General features: G+C 32.1%; 1 protein-coding gene across 2 annotated transcripts; it reads left to right on the top strand.

Annotated features, from left to right (window-relative positions):
* Positions 1–6,503: 6,503 nt before the first annotated feature.
* Positions 6,504–16,979, top strand: LOC108338446 (uncharacterized). 2 transcript variants are annotated; one of them, XM_017575334.2, is made up of 20 exons: positions 6,504–6,808; positions 7,186–7,254; positions 7,348–7,420; positions 7,613–7,735; positions 8,385–8,554; positions 8,913–9,065; positions 9,958–10,101; positions 10,512–10,572; positions 10,722–11,026; positions 11,819–11,950; positions 12,048–12,170; positions 12,559–12,642; positions 12,775–12,906; positions 13,052–13,169; positions 13,264–13,389; positions 13,976–14,110; positions 15,017–15,159; positions 15,280–15,420; positions 15,847–16,170; positions 16,721–16,979. In XM_017575334.2, the coding sequence occupies exons 2-20, from the start codon at positions 7,204–7,206 to the stop codon at positions 16,814–16,816; spliced, it is 2,634 nt and encodes an 877-aa protein (XP_017430823.1). In that variant the 5' UTR covers positions 6,504–6,808; positions 7,186–7,203; the 3' UTR covers positions 16,817–16,979. The 2 variants fall into 2 exon arrangements, with proteins under 2 accessions (XP_017430823.1, XP_017430824.1); XM_017575335.2 differs by lacking the exons at positions 6,504–6,808; positions 7,186–7,254; positions 7,348–7,420 and having other exon boundaries at positions 7,673–7,735; positions 8,385–8,445.
* Positions 16,980–17,311: the final 332 nt, after the last annotated feature.

Below are 17,311 nucleotides of genomic sequence, written 5' to 3'. Positions count from 1 at the left end.
GTTTAATTGACACTTTACAAGAACATGGTTTGGATAATGTATACTGGAATAAAATGGTATATTTATTTAAAATTAGCGGGAGAAAACTAGTCTTTGGATATTTAAAAGAAAATAAAAACACGTTTAACTGAATTTAGTATCCTTACATTAGATTTGGAGTTTAAGTTTTATATATAAGAAAAAATAATTAAAGTGTGGTATTCTGATAAAGGTAATTTTGGTAAAAAGTAATCATCAACTAAATTGATAAAATATTCTCTACTAATAACCTAGTATAAAAAACTATAGTAAATAACACAAATTTTCTAATTGATTTGACACTATGTTGGTTTCTTTTTTTGAATGTACAAATAAGAGAACTAAGAATGGCTTTTAGAGCTGCAAATCTTCCCTACCATGACCAATACAAAATATTTTTAGAAGTAATTTTACCTCAAGTTGTATTCTAAATATATATTAATTTTTGTGGTTAATTTTTTATTTGAATTTTATTTTTTCAAAACTTATATTAAGATTGAAAGTTTATATTATAACGTTCTTGTTGCTTCGACAAATCAATTTATATACGAGTGTTAATCTCTGACCTCGAGTTTGAATATAAATATATAATTAAGTTAAACATTGAAGAAATTATAGTTCATAGTAATCTTAGCTTAAAAATAATAACTTGATGTTGTTGGTCTTCGAAAGAGATCATAATTTATTTTATCATTAATAAAAGATGAACTAAAGTGGAATTTCTATATATAAAAAAAAAACAAAGAAAGACTAGAGTAATGAAAGGTTATAAAAAAAAATAAACCGAAGAGCCTTGTAACTGATATGATCTTCATCGGTTGTCTTTGGATCGCTTCTGAGTTTGCTCGTGCGGCTTCCAAATTCTGTAAAGCGGCCGTGTTCTGTTGTACTAAGACAGTGTTCTACTGTTGAAGAACCTCTATCACTGATTCTAACAACCTAGTGTTGTCAGATGTATTACGCTCGGCAGAAACAGGAGGAGGAGGTCTATGAGCCATCTCTTCTATGAGAACAGAGAAAAGAAAACCATCAGATTAATTGAAAGAGTTAGAAACTACAAAACCGAACGTTGAGCACACAACAAAAACATAGTATACTCATAATCTACAATGTTCGTTAAGAACAAAACTGCTCTGATACCATTAAATGTAACATCCCAAAAATACAGTATCAAAACCATATAATAGAATTATCACAAATTAATAATATTACAGATCAGTCTTACGAAAGATAGAACGTACGGTTATGGCCGAAAGGCCTTACAAAATAACGGGAAAATTAAACTGCACACTACTATAACTATTACTAGACCGAACGGTGTTACAAATTAAATTGTACCGAACGGCCTTACAAAAGTAAAGCTAACCACTCAAGACCGAACGCTCTCAAGGTTCGGCCTTAACTTCAACCTCGACCAAACTTTCTTCTTCCAGCGCCTCTTCCAGCAAAGCTTCTCCTTCTGCTCACATCCACACGGATGATCATTGCAACAGAAGGACAACCACCGAACGCACAAAACGGACAAGACAGGAAAATAAGGTAAGCTTATGTAATTTAATTCAATCATCAACATATATTTCACACAATTCATACAAACATGATAACTCATTCACTTTTACATGCAAAGCCTAATACTAGACTCTGACTGTCTGGACTGTATGAATTCTGTGTAGCTACGACGTTCGTGCACCCGGGTGATGTAGTAACTGGGATACCCTCAACAGCTGCCACCCGAGGTTAGTCCGTCCGTCCAAATTAACCATAAGGACGAGGACCTCCTGCCATTCTCACACATGACTTACCCTTCTCTACATGAGAAACGAGTAATCACGAATATCAGGATGAACCGCCAACTTAGCATGTCCACATTCATACTTTACCAATTTCCAATATACATTCATGAGCTATTCCTCCCTGGAATACTCGTTCATAATCCAATTCATTTCATTCATATCATATTTCATCATCTTTCATTAATAAGACCTCAATGAGATCAATTTGAATAAATATCTCTTAGGATATCAAAATGCCGAACGCTGAACTTTAACCCTGAACAAGATCGAACGCTTGGAGTGAGACCAAAGGTCTCCAGTTCCAAAAACGTATTAAACTCGAGGAGTGAATATCGGGTTATAAAAAAAACTGATCACCATAATATTTCTCGAGTACGCATAGAACTAAACGTTATTTACTAGGTGAGCCAATTGAATGAACTGACTCACGAGAGTTAAACCGAACACCAACCAGCCTAGACCGAATACTAAAACTCTAGGCTGAAACCAATTGAGACAAACAATGTGGGACATCAAATAATGGTACTTAACTAGATCCGGTGAAGAGACCGAACGCCAATATATACTTAGCTTTTGAACGAGTTGAACATCAAGAAAATCAGAATTTCAATCAAAGACTGAACACCATAGCGAGCGAACCCTGTTGGGTTTGGACAAACGCTCTTATTATAAAGATAGCTTACGAGAACTAGAACGAGTGCCTGGTGTAAGACCAAGCACTTGCTTAGTACGAGCACTTGGTATAAGACCAAACACTACTAATCTTATAGAGAAAAGGATTGATAAATGTAATAGATACCATTTTAAGTAGTGTTTAAGAGCAACCGAAATATACAAATACATATAGATATACTTGAGTTTATAACCAAATACCAAAGAACGACTACCCTTGACCGAACGCTCATGTACAAGTTTTACAAAACGAAGACGCTCGTCCTCAGCTAGGATTCTTCCCAAATGAAAGAATCCAATTCCAACCGAGTCCACTAGAAAAACCGAACGATCAAGGACCATTTAGTGACGAACGTACACTTTCATAGGGAATTTCATACTTATAATTCTTTATATCAATTCATTTCTCAACATCTATTTTCATAAAATCAAACATCCATATCATAGTAAATATTCATACATCATACAGTCAAAACATATCAACAATCATAATTCATATTCATTCAGCAACTCAACAAACATGCATCCATTAAAAACGAACGTAGAAACTAGCATACAATCAAATTATATAAGCTTCCCTTACCTCTAAGCGTGACCGAACGTTCAATAATGCAGAAATATAACTCCTCACTACTGAAGTCTTAGAGTTCGACGATCACCCCTTATAAACTAAACCCAACGGGAAAACCAGAAATACTCAGAATAAAGTGACCCCCTCTTCATGCAACCAAGAATCTAGGTTTGCATGTGTAAGAAGAACGAACGTTCTAAAGAGAAAGTAACTTACCAGTTCAGAACCAAAAACTGATCGGTTCAACTGAAAGTTCTTGACGCCAGAAGTGTTTCAACGGTGCCTGAGTGGTGATCGAAGAAGAGAAAGAGTGAGATTTTGTAGAGAGAAGTAAGAGCTTTTAGAGAGATGGAGGAAAAAATGAAGTTTCATAATTTGGAAGAAGATGGTTGCATGTAGAGAGTAACGTGAATTTTGAAACACTAAGTTTTACTACAACCGTCAAGGACGAACGTCCACTCAGCTGCTCATACCTGTTTTTCACTTTCTGATTTTCAGATCCCCTCCCTTGACACTTGGCGTCCACTCAGATGGGGTTTGGGTGCATTTTAAATGGGTTCTGACAAGTTCCCTTTATAAATTATTATTGCAGATGCAGTTAAAAAAATGTTTAAACATATAATAAGTGTTTTTTTATCATTTTCTTAGATATATTAACCTTATACAATTTCAAAAGTTATAAATCATAAAAGCTAGAATGATAACAAATTTCAACTTTTAAACTCGATATTTATAATATTATGAAATTAATTAAAATTAACAACCATGTACGCCCTTCAAGCTGAGTCCGTCAAGGATTCTGAATCATATAAGCTTGATACTAATAGAGATTATACTTGAGTTTTAATAAAACGAAAATGTAAACTTAAAGGAAAAACTTATACATATTTCTTTTATGTTTGTCTAACATAATTAATTTAATTATTATTATTTTATAATAAAACATACGTGTAATATTAAGAATATAATTATATATATGTTTATTTATTATAATGTTGTACCAAATAATTTACAACAACCTTATATTTATTTTACAATACTTTTCACATTTTATATTTTACATTCCATGTTTTTTTAATACTCGAAAGAGAAAGAATGCTATTTATTTATTATTTTTCTTACTCGAGTACATATTACTTTCGGTCGATAGGAGAAAACAAATTAATTAGAGGATTAACATAAACTATAAACTATGAGTGACATAAAGAAGGTGATCAGGTTCTCTTATGAAGATGGTTATGTCTCTTATGAAGATGGTTATGTCTCAGATCGCAACAAAAGTAAATACCGAATTTAAATAGAATAACCTAATAACATCTTGTCTTGAGTAAAACTTACTCATTTAAATATCTAAGATTATACCTCAAACTACAATAATCAAATCTAAATTTATTGATGTCATAAGCGATTAAAATAATAAATATTTAAAATATATACTATAACTAATTAAATAGATAAGACCACTAAATATAAATTAAATAAATAATAATTGACAAATATAGTTTTAAATGAGTTCAGTGATATATCACTTAATATAAAAATATAAATAAAAATAATTATGAATAGATAATGAATAATAGAATAAAAAAAATAATAGATTTCTCTTTCCATTGCCTAAAAAGAAAATAAATGTATATTTCTTTTTCTTTCTCTTTAGTTCACTTTGTACTAAATTAATCCATTTTCTTTTAACTGATTCTCTTTCGTCCACTCTTTTTTAACTTTTTTCACATTCACCTTAAGTTTGTATTTAGGAGGGTTGAAAAGAGATGATCGTTTATGTGCATTCATAATAGCATTAATTCTAATTCTTAGGGGGAGCAACCATGCTTATTTGACCACATAAGACATTTACCTGATTCATGCTCTGGAAGGAAAACTTCAAACTAACTAGGCTGCAACTATCTCTGATAATATGATCAAGGTCGCAAAATAGAATATGACTTGTCTTCCATATGTTGTTTTCCTGTTAAAAGTTATGCATCATTACAACATTGATCTCACAAATGAAATAACAAGAAGCTATAACAAGACCAATCTCATCTCTAAGCTTGCTCTATGCCATATGAAACTAAGAAAAAGTGAAACTCGATGGGCCTTCAAGGACGAACATCAACCAATTGAAAGAGAAGATGTATAGTGACTTATGTGAATGCTTCAAATGTTAGACCTGCCTTCAAACCCAAAGTTGATTTTGAAAGACACATGGTTAATCAAATGCAACTTCACACTGTTAGGTTTCATAAAATTGAAAAATCCATTGCGAAAATTCAGCAAAAACTAGATAATCAAAATCTAGATGATGAAGACGAGGAAGATGTATACATAAGAAGTGAAAGTGAATAAAGTATGGAAGAAGAAACCTTTGTAAACATTTCATAATAACTATTCATTCTAATAATTTGCTTCTATTTGAAAATCTATAATACTTAAGTCATAAGACTTTAGCCTCTAGTATTTTGTGTATTAGTTAATTACGACCTTAATTTTATTAACACTAATTTAATTCTGAATAATATATTTTATTTGGTACTTTCAAATATTTGAAAAATGTTGTGTTTACTAATGATTAATTTCCAAAAACATGATAGAATGATTAAACTAAATTTATCATTTAACTAAGTAAAACATTTATTTATTAAACTCTTTTAATTTAAATAATCCAAAATAAGCATTCCATTGAAAGTATTCAAGTGACTCGTGTTAAAAAATTTAAAAGAGGTAGAGCAAAGAAGTCCATGATTAATTTTTAATAAATAAAAATAAATGTAGAAGATCTTTTGAAGTCAAAAGTACTTAGTAATCAATTCTTAAGTTAATTTGAAAAGTCAATACTCAAAATGATATATAAGTAAAAGATTATTAAATGTTATAATTAATAAAATACACTTAATTTATATTTATATTTAATATTAAAATTATTTTTAATCAATATGGTATCCTTAACTTTTAAAATTAAACAAGTCATATATTTTGTATATACATAATTTCTTGCAATCTATAATAACAATGTAAGATTTATAGATGATGATAAATATATAAATTTTACTTATAAAATATAGACTAGATAGTGCATGCATCGAAAATACAAAAGTTTTAAAATTGTTATTTAATTAAAAATATGATTCTATAACAATTTTTAATTTTGCAAGCAATTACGATGATATCAAAAATAAGTTTTATTTGTTGGCAATTTAAATTTTGAAAAATTAGTGAAAACATCTCATCATTCAACTATAAACTATATATAATAGATAAATATGTTAAATTTAATAACTATTAGGTTAAAAGTTATTTTTAATTAATTCTTATTAAAATATTACTCTATCAAAACATACTCATTAAATTCTATTATTTTACAGATGACAAAAATTAAACTCTAAAATATAGCGCAGACCAAAAATAAAATTTTCAAAATAAGTTGATTGTTTTAAAAATATATTCTTTAGGGTTGTAACGTTAAAATAAAAAAAGCTTCACTCACTACACGCAAAGCTCAAAGGAAGGAAAGCAGGACGACGGCGAGCACGACGGTGAGCGCGAACCAGGCGAACGGCGAGCGTGAAAGCGAGGCAACAAAGCGCGACAACGAACGGCAGCAAACGAAACGCGACGGTGCCCTAAACTCAACGACGTCCTCTTTCTTGGTTTCTCCCTATTTCAAACTCGCAAAATAGCTACAAAATCACCGACGGAGCCTTTGCAGTTCTCGTCAATTTACCAGCGTCACCATAGAAGAATACCCTATCTTCTGGTAACATTCCATTCTCATTCTTCACTTCGGTGGAAATCGGTGGTGGAGGCATGCCTTGCTGCCACAACATGGCGGTGGCGATGTTATTGCCATAAACCGCTATGGTTTCAATATATTTCTCACAACGGAATTTCAGGTCTCCGATATTTTCCCAAATCCATAAAACTTGATTGGGCTATATTTCACTCTTGCCAATGTCCTTTAACAAGGAGCAGAGGCACAACATTGTGAATATATTAAAAATCACTATCTCATCTCACATCCACTCTCAACCACCCAGGCCAAATTACATGTTTTTTTTCATATCTCTTGTCTTTTCTTTGAATTAAAGTGAATGACAATAGAATCTAACTCACCTATTGTTTTTTCTTCTTTAGTCTCATTATTAGGGCAAGATGACTCGTTCTAAAGCCAACTCGAAGAAACAGCATGGCATTGACTTTAAGGTTTCCTCTAGGGCCCTGACCCAACTTTATTATATTCTGTAACTCTGACTCTTGTTGAAACATTTTTAACATATCACTTTTCAAAATTTTCAGAAAATAAGGCGAAAGATTGGGAGGAAACTGCCACCACCTAAGAATACAACAAATACTGAGATTAAATCTAAAGGTACCTTCCTCCAAAATTAAAATAGGTTCTGTTCATGACATGTTTATTTATCAATAGTTTGGTTTGAAAACCAAAACCAATCTAAATTAAAACTAGATGCATGGTTTGGAATTTCTTTTTAATTGTTTTATAACTTTTATTTATGAATGACTTTAATGTCATGAAATAAGTTAACCAACATATCTCCAACAGCAATTGTTCTGCCGGAACAGAGTGTGGCAGCAGAGAAGGCTGGTTTGGCTGTAAACAAGAAGGGTTTGACTTTAAAAGAACTTCTCCAGCAAACATCTCATCACAATCCAAAAGTTCGTAGAGGTATATTTTTATTTTATTATATTGTAATTATGTGATTGCCTTTCAATGTGTATATTAGTATCGTTAGTTCTCTATCAAACAAATTTTGTATGTTTAGAACTAATAATTTTTTCAAAAAGATTAATCTTGATTACCTAGGGAATTTTTTTTTAGTGCAATAGATATTATTAACCTTTGTTAGAGGTCTGTTTGTGCTTGTGTGCTTGCTACTAACATGTGGAGGGAACATGATTGATATATGAACTGTTTAGGTAATTCTAGTTATTTATTACAATTTTAATATATTTTGTTTTAATATAACCCACAGAACATTATTATGAATTGAAATAGCAAGAGCCTTGGTTTGGAGCTGAAGAACCAAAGTAAACCCTTGGTTCTGTTTTTGTTTTAAAAGTTTTAGAAATGATAGCTCATTTTGGTTTGAATTTAAGGCTGAAGCCATTAAATGAAGATCATGAACGCTGCCAATATTTGTAATTATTTTCCAAACCTGTCAAAAATAATTAAGCAGCCATTAATTATATTGTTTGGATCTATAATAGTTAGTCTAATGGCATATCTTGATTGTATGAAAATTAAGTATTTGAATATTCATTTAAATTTGGTCATCATCATGTTAATGTTCTCTTTTTCACATTCTAAACTACAGAAGCATTGATGGGTATTAAGGATTTATTCACCAGGCATCCAGCTGAACAGAAGTTGCACAGGTATGTCACGGTAGAAAAACTTCGTGAGCGCATTGGTGATGATGATAAAGTGGTTCGGAAATCATTGTATGATCTCTTCAAAATTGTGATTTTACCTTGCTGTAAAGAGGTATTTCCATTTTATTTGCTTGAATCACTTTTCTAACCCATTAGGATGATAGACTCATATGCCATTACCACTTGGATGAATTTTTCTATCTTTTTATCAGTTATGAAAAAGTAAATGATGCTGCTTCTTTCTCATGATTTATGCTATATTGCCTCTGGTTATTAATCTATATTATCGTGCATCAAGATGACTGGCTGTAATACTTTGGAGCTGATTGTTATCCTTACTGTTCCTCAATTCTGATTATGAGGATATACTTTGTTTTTCCTGTATCCAGTAATCTTTATATTACTACATCATTACATTAAAGTTGATTCTTTTGAGACTTCATTTGCTTTATTCTCCCTATATTTTGTAGGACAATCAAGAGCTGGTCGTTTCTTTATTGATGCCTTACATTTTTAATGCAATGACTCATTTTTCGGTTGATGTTCGGATGATGGCATTTGATTTTCTTGATCTCATTCTCGAGTTCTATCCTCCTTCCTTTTCACCCTTGTATGCAGAAAAGGTGATATTATTTACCATATTCTAAATTTCTTTATCTGTATGTTAGGATTGCTCCTTGAAATTGATTTCTTTTTAAAATTCAGCTCTTTGGTTTATGGTGATTATAGGGGTGGGGAAATGGAGTGGGGTTGAAGGGGATTTTTCTCTTGCATTAGTGGCAGTTCTGAGCTCCTTAAACTTTCTGATGCTCTTGTAATTGGATTTTACATCCACCTCTGCAATGGAGCTTATATTTGACCGAATGTCAAAACTTTGGTCATACAGTTTAATGCCAATGCTTTTTTTATTTTATGCTATTTTCTGTCTGAAATGTTGCTCAACAATAGTAAGAGAAACATGAGTGAATGTTTCAATATATCTGGATGTTGTAGAACTTTGATCCAGATATGACAATAGGTTGAAACTTACTGAGGGAAATTTCTGTACATTAAATATTTTTAGTATTCTGAAATTTTATGATGATATAATGTTTGTTGGAAGTCTCACATCGGCTATAACTAAGGCCAATTAGTGGGTGCAAACCTCACATAACAAGCTGGTTTGGTAGGTTTGAGTTAAGCTTAAAATTCGCTTCTTAACAATATTATTGATTGAACACTTGTCCGAGGAATTTAGGAAATGTAGTTCACAAATTGCTGTGGCAATATTTTTTCTTAGTTGTATTGACAAAACACAGATCTATGACATTTCTATCTCTCATTTTTTTCATGATTGGTTTCTGTGCCATCATTGTATTATATATTTCCCAGCCCACCATTTTATTCTATTCTTTGTCCGTATACTTCTATTCTTTAATTGTTCCTGAAATTGAGTTCTATATCCACTCTAATTGTAATTGTTGTATTTTTGTATTTGATGCTTAAAATTCACTTTGCTGGTTGTGTGGTCAACAGATTTTTCTGAATTATGAGGATATTCTAAGGAGGAACCAATACTATTTACAAGATAAAGGAAAACTAAAGGAAGCTCTTTCTGGGTTGGTGCGCTGCTTGTCACTCCTTCCATGGAATAAAGCACAAACTGATTTGCCGAATAAGGTATTTTATTTCCATTTAGCTGTTAAGGCTTCATTATATGTATAAAAAATACAAGTATAGATGCTCTGTTCATTTTTTTTTTTAATTTAATCTTTGGTATTTTTATGTATAAACCACTCTACATTTTTATTTTAGCAATTTTTTTTTTCATTCCATTTATACTCAGTGTTGTGCTTAAATTTGACGATTTATGTGCTTCTGGAACCTATAGCTTTTTCTCAGAATACATTATGTATTTTATAATTTGCACAGATTCTAACCCGTTACTATCTGGATAAGTACATATTTATGAGTTATAATTTATGATCTAAACTTTTTGCTTTTCGGTCCTGGTCTCACTGCGGTTAATGCTAATTTTATTCTATCTTTTTTGCTCACCAATTTTTTCTAATTTTTTCTATTTTTAATAGGATGATACTGGCCGAAGGGTATTGTTTGCCTATGATGATGAAATGTCTATGAACTCAAATGGTATGATAACTTAAAACTGCAATTTTTAAAGCACATAACTAAGTGAATGTCGTTGATTGAGTTTGCATAATTCTAAAAACTTTGTCAAGCTTTTTATGTTCTCACTGATTGTTTGACTGTCCCATTTTATGCTTTATCTGTTTGTGTAGGTTTTTCTAATATCGTGAAGAGTTTGAAGGATCTAGTTCCACCATTAATGAATATTTTTCTGGAGTTTATTCCATTGATTCATTCGATGGAAAGTCTTGAAGGGAAGTCTTTTGCTTGTATGATATCCATTCTGCATAGCATAGATCTTATAGTTAGGTCTATTACTCATGGGAGTGACAAGAAATCAGAATATCCAAGTTCTCAAGGTGGACCTGATGTGGCTGATGTTACCATCTCTTCCGCACTCCTCAAGAAATTATTTCCTCGTTTTCCACTCAATCCCACTGATCATCTTTCAGCAAGGGTATGTGTCTGTTTTAAACCCTTTAGTGGGGACTGGTGAGTAGAAACTAATTGTAAAATTGTCGTCTAAAGAGGATATGGAACCATTCGGATTAGCTATTTCCCTCTTTGATAACCCGATCAACATAAATTTGATTTGCTAAGTTGATTATTTTGCTACTGCTTGGTTGATGTCTGTAAAAAAGAATTTTATAAGAAGATAACATTAAGTACCCAGAAGGAGGACGCATAGCTCCCAGTCTTCTTTGCCACCTGCCAAGGAGGTTTCCCTTACAAAAGTCATGTTATTTTTCTAATTAGGTCCAAGGAGGATATATAGTTCTCATTGTTATGTTCCCTTTTGTCTCTTAAATATTTTCGTTTCCTCTCTGAGGAGAAGCAATTGTATCATGTATCCATTGAACTGTTAGATTGACAGAATGTGACTTTTGGCAAGGCTTGTCTAGTGTTCCAACTCGTATACTTTAAAGAACATACATTTATATCTTAACCAAAAGCTTCTATCAATATTTTGAGTATTAATTGAAGTATTAAATGTTGCAACCTTTCTTGAGTTGATCTTGATTTGTGTGTTTTGCTTTGGTCACCAGCCCTCAAATTTGGTTTGTTAAGGTCAAGTTTACATTCCAAAGATAAATATACTTTACCCCTTGTCAATGTCCTGTGATTGATTACCCTTTTTCTGTTGTGTTATTGTGATCTGGTTCCATTTGTGAGGTGGAGTAGGGAGCAGCAGGATTGTGATATTCCTCTAATTTCATAAAAACTAATTTTTTTCTTTTTTTCATTGCAGGACTGTGGTAGGTTGCTTGACTTGAACATGGTCATTACCAAAATATTTTTTGAATTAAATGAATGGATGTGTCTTCCTCCACATTTGTTGGAGAGATTTCTTGAATTTTTTGAAAATGCTCTGCTTGGGAAGGTTTGATAGATATGCTAACATTATCCTTTTGAAGTTTTATTAAGTTGAAAATTGTGGTCATTCTATAGCTGAATTGGGCTGGAATTTTATTATACAGTTCTTCTGGACTACGCAGTCTGCTAAGGCTGTCTGGGAAGAAGAGCATTTAGTTCTACTCCTTCCATTTATTCCAAAAATTGTTTCACGTGGGGTAGGCGATTGGACATCACGCCTTCTTCAGGTCTGACTTGTTGAATGAATTCTAGTTCATTTTTTTAGAACATGGATGCCATTAATTTTGAATATTGACCTTGTAATATTTTCTGGCATTTGGTTTCCCACAATAATTACAAAATTCTGTTTGTAATTGTTCTCTGTCTGATTCTAGAGATTGTGAAAAACATGGTGAAAGCAAGATTTTATCATCAGTTGCCTTGCTAATTCTTGAAAACAATAAACTAGTATGACTTTATTTTTTGTTATTGTAAGGGAAAATATACTAACTACTGAAACTAGAATAGAAATTGAAAGAGTTTATTTTTTGGTTGTCATCTTGTGCCATGTTTTATTTATGATGTTTTTTCTTTCATATAGAGGTTTTAATGTTGCAAGATTTGTGACACTTGCAGGCTTTTACCCTGACATTTAGGGAATGCAAGCCAGGTTCTTTGCTGAAAGCCTGTGTTTCTGCCATTGAAGATGTGTTAACTTACGTGAGTTTGGATTCATCTCCTTCTGAGAACACTATTGAAATGAAATTCTTGATTTTTGGATAATCTCACGAAAACAATTTATTTCCTTCCTTCGAGATTAATGTGTTTTTTTTGTCTTTGGTCCAAATATAGATGGAAGGCATGCATTCCACAGGGACAAGCAATCCACAGTATATAGTTCTTCAAGAGGCTTTACGTGCATGGACTGGAGATCTCCCTCGGTTGCTTATCCAGCTTGGAGATAATCACCCAGCCTGCTCCCAGGTAGTTATTATTTTTATTTGATAAGGAGGACTTTATTTGAAATTCATGGTTGACTGCATTTTGAGAGATTAATCTGCCTTTGCATTGATCTTAAGTCTGCAATTTAATTTGTCCCTTTACCTAAAGCATTTTATGTTCATCATAGGCTTTGATTCGTCTTCTACATCGAATTGGACAGCGTGCTTGGAATCCAGCACTTGTTTGCATGTATAACAACATGCAGCAGTCATTGCAAGATTTTTACTGTACATATCAAGAGGGAGGTAAACATGAACATGATGTTGACATCGTATTAATAATACAACACCTGTGAGTCACTTTTTGGATTCTAACTGTTTTGTTTTTTTCACGTTGCAGGACCGATATGTTTTGGTCCTTTTCTCAGGCTTCCTAGAGAATCTCAAGTTCTCGCTTTATGTTCCATTTACTATTTCTCTCATTTGGACCTGCCTATTTTAAAGTCATTAGTCTATTGTTGCCTAAGTAAGCTTCAGGCTCATTTAAAATTTCATTGACATGATTTGCTTTTTTAGTAATTTTGTCTTCATACCTCCTCACTTAACATTTTACCTACTATCATTTGCATACCTAATGTTGAGTAATTTGATTAATTTAAGGTATTGAAAGGTTTATCATTTAAATTTGTTTGAGGAGAATAAGGTTGCAACCTTTTTCTTGTAATTGTTGTTTCTTAAAAAATAAGTTATTTTTCTGACTTGACTGCCTTCATTTTCTATTTATTTTATTGCCTATGATAAAAATATGGTTATCTTGTTAAAATCATGTAAGATTGCTCTTAAAGTTTGGACTTTTCCCGGCAAAGTAGTCGTTGAAGTGATAATTCTAAAACTGTGATGTTATTGTGAAATAAGTGTTTTAACAACTTAAAACAATGGAGTATACTTTTTGTACAGCATTTTTCCCTCACTTTCTGTACTAACGTTTTTAATGTTCAGTGTAGCCATTGTCTTTTAAGTAGAAGTAGGATTTATATACTAATGATATAAAGGCTGTAAAATTTTCTAGGTTAAAGCTTCTTAACATTAATTTTTTTTTTGTACTATTGCAGGTGATGATCTAGACTCCTATGTCTTATTTTGGATCATAGACGTTCTCCAGTTAGCCTATGAGCGGGGGTGTATAGAAATTGCGGATTACTTGAGTTTTTTCATCACCTTGGTCGCACGTTTCAAAGTTTCTCCTGGTAGCTTACGAAGATTTATTTGGACTACCTTTTGTGTAACTTTTGATATTATCCATTTCTTGTTTCACTTTTCTAATTAAATGCTTTTGTCCATAATGCTCAGTAGTTGGGATCAGAAAGAACTGGCAGGGGTTGAAATTGGTAATGCAAAACAACATATCTCATGTGATATGACCCAAAAATAGAATAGGAAAACTGTATAGTATTATTGATACTGAAATTTGATTAATCAGAGGGGAAGCTTCTCTTACAATAAAGAATTAGGGGAAAATAGACCATAGCTGGGGCAGATCTCCTTACTAAATGTAAATGTAGAAACTGAAATAAGAATAATCCCTTTCCTGGGGAAGAACTCCTTCAGTCAGCTAAGCCAGTTATTTTACCTTAAGAATCGTTATAACTTTCATTCTATTACCTTCCCTGACATAATCATTCTTTCTCCCCCAAGCATGATCCTCACTCCCTCTCTAATTCCTTCTGCCTGCAATCCATTCTGTTTATACTATTGTTCTCTTGTCTTCCTCTCCTTCCAATTCCATCCCACTCTTACCACTGTTCTTTATTTGTGAACTCCTTAAATGCAAGCCCAGTAATTGATTACCCATCACCAGTAATGGGTTACTATTACATTGCTATCTGTACTCATCCAATTTTGCATTCCTGCCATCTTTATCTTGCTTCTTGGTAACTTGTAAATAACAGTATTTGTATGGCATTCTTCCCATTCTCTAGCTAGCAAAGTTACTTGATTGAAGAAAATATTTGTCATTGCTATGTATGCATAACATGTTCGCAGCTTGAGTAATCTTTTGTGATTGAAATTTTTTTTTTTAATCTTTATAAACCTACTTTTGGCAATCTTCATTCACCATAGATTGAGAAATTTTATTACTTTTAATTTTGCAGAATTTGGTTCCTCTGGTTTTAAGGGTGACCCACTTTGCCAAACTTTAAAGTCAATGACAGCTAAGATTTACTCAGGCATTCAACAGATGGGTGACAAAGCTATTGTTCTACGGTTGATAGAGAGATTGATTATTGATCAGATAGTAAGTTGACACATTTTCTTGTGCATTGCAATTTTTTCTATTTACTTTTCTTGTGCTTTGTTCTTAGCTCATTTAGAATTTTCTTATAAGAATGATTTCTCATACGTGTTTGTACCACAGTCACAAAAGCCTTCTTTGGATAATAGATGCTCTCTCCTGAGAATGGTTGTTTCAGTTGATTCGAAGCCCACACTACTTTCTGAACAAAGCATTGCCACTCTAGGCCATCATCTTTCGGAATATCTGATAGATGTTGTGCAGGTAAGTATGCTTCCAAAAGCTGACTAACAAATGATATAAATTTGGACTTTGTTGTTGCCTATTTATCTACTTATTCTTTTGGATACACCAGATGATGCTTTGTATCAGAATTAGCTAACTGTTTTTTCTCTATCCTTAATTTTTGTTTAGAAAGTAGAAATGTCCATTGTTTTTAAAATTTTATGATTGATTGTTATAGTATCTTACATATAAAATAAAATTTGACAACTTCCAAAAGAAAATGCAGAACTTAACTGTGCAGGCAATTATTATAATAAAGGCCATGGGGGAATACTGTCTAAAGTATCACTATTTCTGTAATTTATGAGTTTTCTTTTATTTTATTTCTGAAGAAATGGATCTTTATTTTTCTGATATGAATTGATTTCAGTACTTTCATTGATTCTAAATTTCACTTTACCACAGTGCGTTCCAGAAGATGATGGACAAAGAACACCTTCCTTTCCATTCAGCTTCCGGTGTTATTATACTGTACCTTGTTTTTTCATGTTGGACCGGTGCCATGAACTTATGAATCTTGTGTTGAAGAAATTGGGATCGGTTATATATGATAGTAGCGTTTTATTAAAATCTGACAAATGTAGTCAAGATGTAAGGAACTGCTTGAATAAGGTGAATGCTGTCACTTCTGCTCTTTCCTTGTTGCACGGGGATCCTCAAACACGACGGATTATGTCTCTATACAAGAAAAATATTGATGACGTCATAGAGCAAGTTATTTGTTTACAGGTAGGTTCTACCCTGATGAACAAGAAAAACTATTGACTGTTTATTATGGAGGTTGCTGTCCATTAGTATAACTTATCTTTTCCATTGGATGAATCAAAATTGTGTTTAGTTAAGGTGTTCAGTATTTTTGTGATTGTCTATAATCCACTGTATAGATAGTTACACTTATGCAGTGAGCATAGTTACAATCTGCACCATATATATATATATATATGCTCATTTAGCATGAATCCATGATATGGTATCTCTTTTGTGTTTTTGGCTCCATAAAGTTCAAGTAGACTGCATATTGCATGCCATACCATACCTAGTAAAGCTAATAGATTTGGCTGGGTTGAAATCTGGTAATGGAATATTACTAGTTTCCCAAAGGATGCTTCTTCACTAGTTGTGGCTTTTAACGTTTCAATGTATTTTCAGTTTTTGTTTGCCTTGTTCTTTATCTGCGGGATGAGGCTATTGTTGTTGATATCGCTCTGTTAGCATATCTAGTTCCCAAAATTTTATAATATAATGACTGTTATTTGATTATATTTTGTTTCTTATGTAGTCAACAGGGGAGATCAGCATGAAAATTGAAGAACATGACATCATGAAACGTGCTCTTGATCGACTGAAGATCTTACGAGATAACTTAAAATCTTAACGTTTGTCAAGAAGAATGTTCCGGAGTGACAAATAGAGTTTGACATGAAGGACTTGGATTGAGCTATGTGGTGGGCAAAATGTTATGAAGCATACTCAGTTTTTGTGAAGTAGGAATAGTATTTCTCACCCAAGAACAATGCAGAATCTCAAGTTTTTTTTTTTTTTTGGTTTTCACACTATTACTTTATCAGGAGCAGGTAGTTAGGTAAACAAATTCTAAGACATTAAACTAGGTCAATTAATTTAATCTAAGTATATATATATATATATATATATATATATATATATATATATATATATATATATATATATATATATATATGTATATGTATAAAGGTAAACCTTTTAAGAGTTTATTTGAAAAACTATAAAAAAGAAGTCAAATTTTTAATATTAATTATATATACAGTCAGTTATTACAATCGATCATAATCAAAATCAATCTTTTTTTATTCATGTAAAAAGTGTAATTTTATGACTGAAAAATGGTTTT

The sequence above is a fragment of the Vigna angularis genome, chromosome 7 (assembly GCF_016808095.1).
Source record: "Vigna angularis cultivar LongXiaoDou No.4 chromosome 7, ASM1680809v1, whole genome shotgun sequence".
NCBI lineage: Eukaryota > Viridiplantae > Streptophyta > Magnoliopsida > Fabales > Fabaceae > Vigna > Vigna angularis.
The sequence above is the reverse complement of the archived record's forward strand: the minus strand, read 5'-3'. Positions and strand labels throughout refer to the sequence as shown.

Bases quoted from the DNA above. Each gene is read 5' to 3' on its own strand.
- LOC108338446 (XM_017575334.2), top strand. From the start codon at position 7,204: ATGACTCGTTCTAAAGCCAACTCGAAGAAACAGCATGGCATTGACTTT. The intron at 11,951-12,047 runs GTTTGATAGATA...TTTATTATACAG, and splicing joins AAAATGCTCTGCTTGGGAAG to TTCTTCTGGACTACGCAGTC. The intron at 12,907-13,051 runs GTAGTTATTATT...TGTTCATCATAG, and splicing joins ATCACCCAGCCTGCTCCCAG to GCTTTGATTCGTCTTCTACA.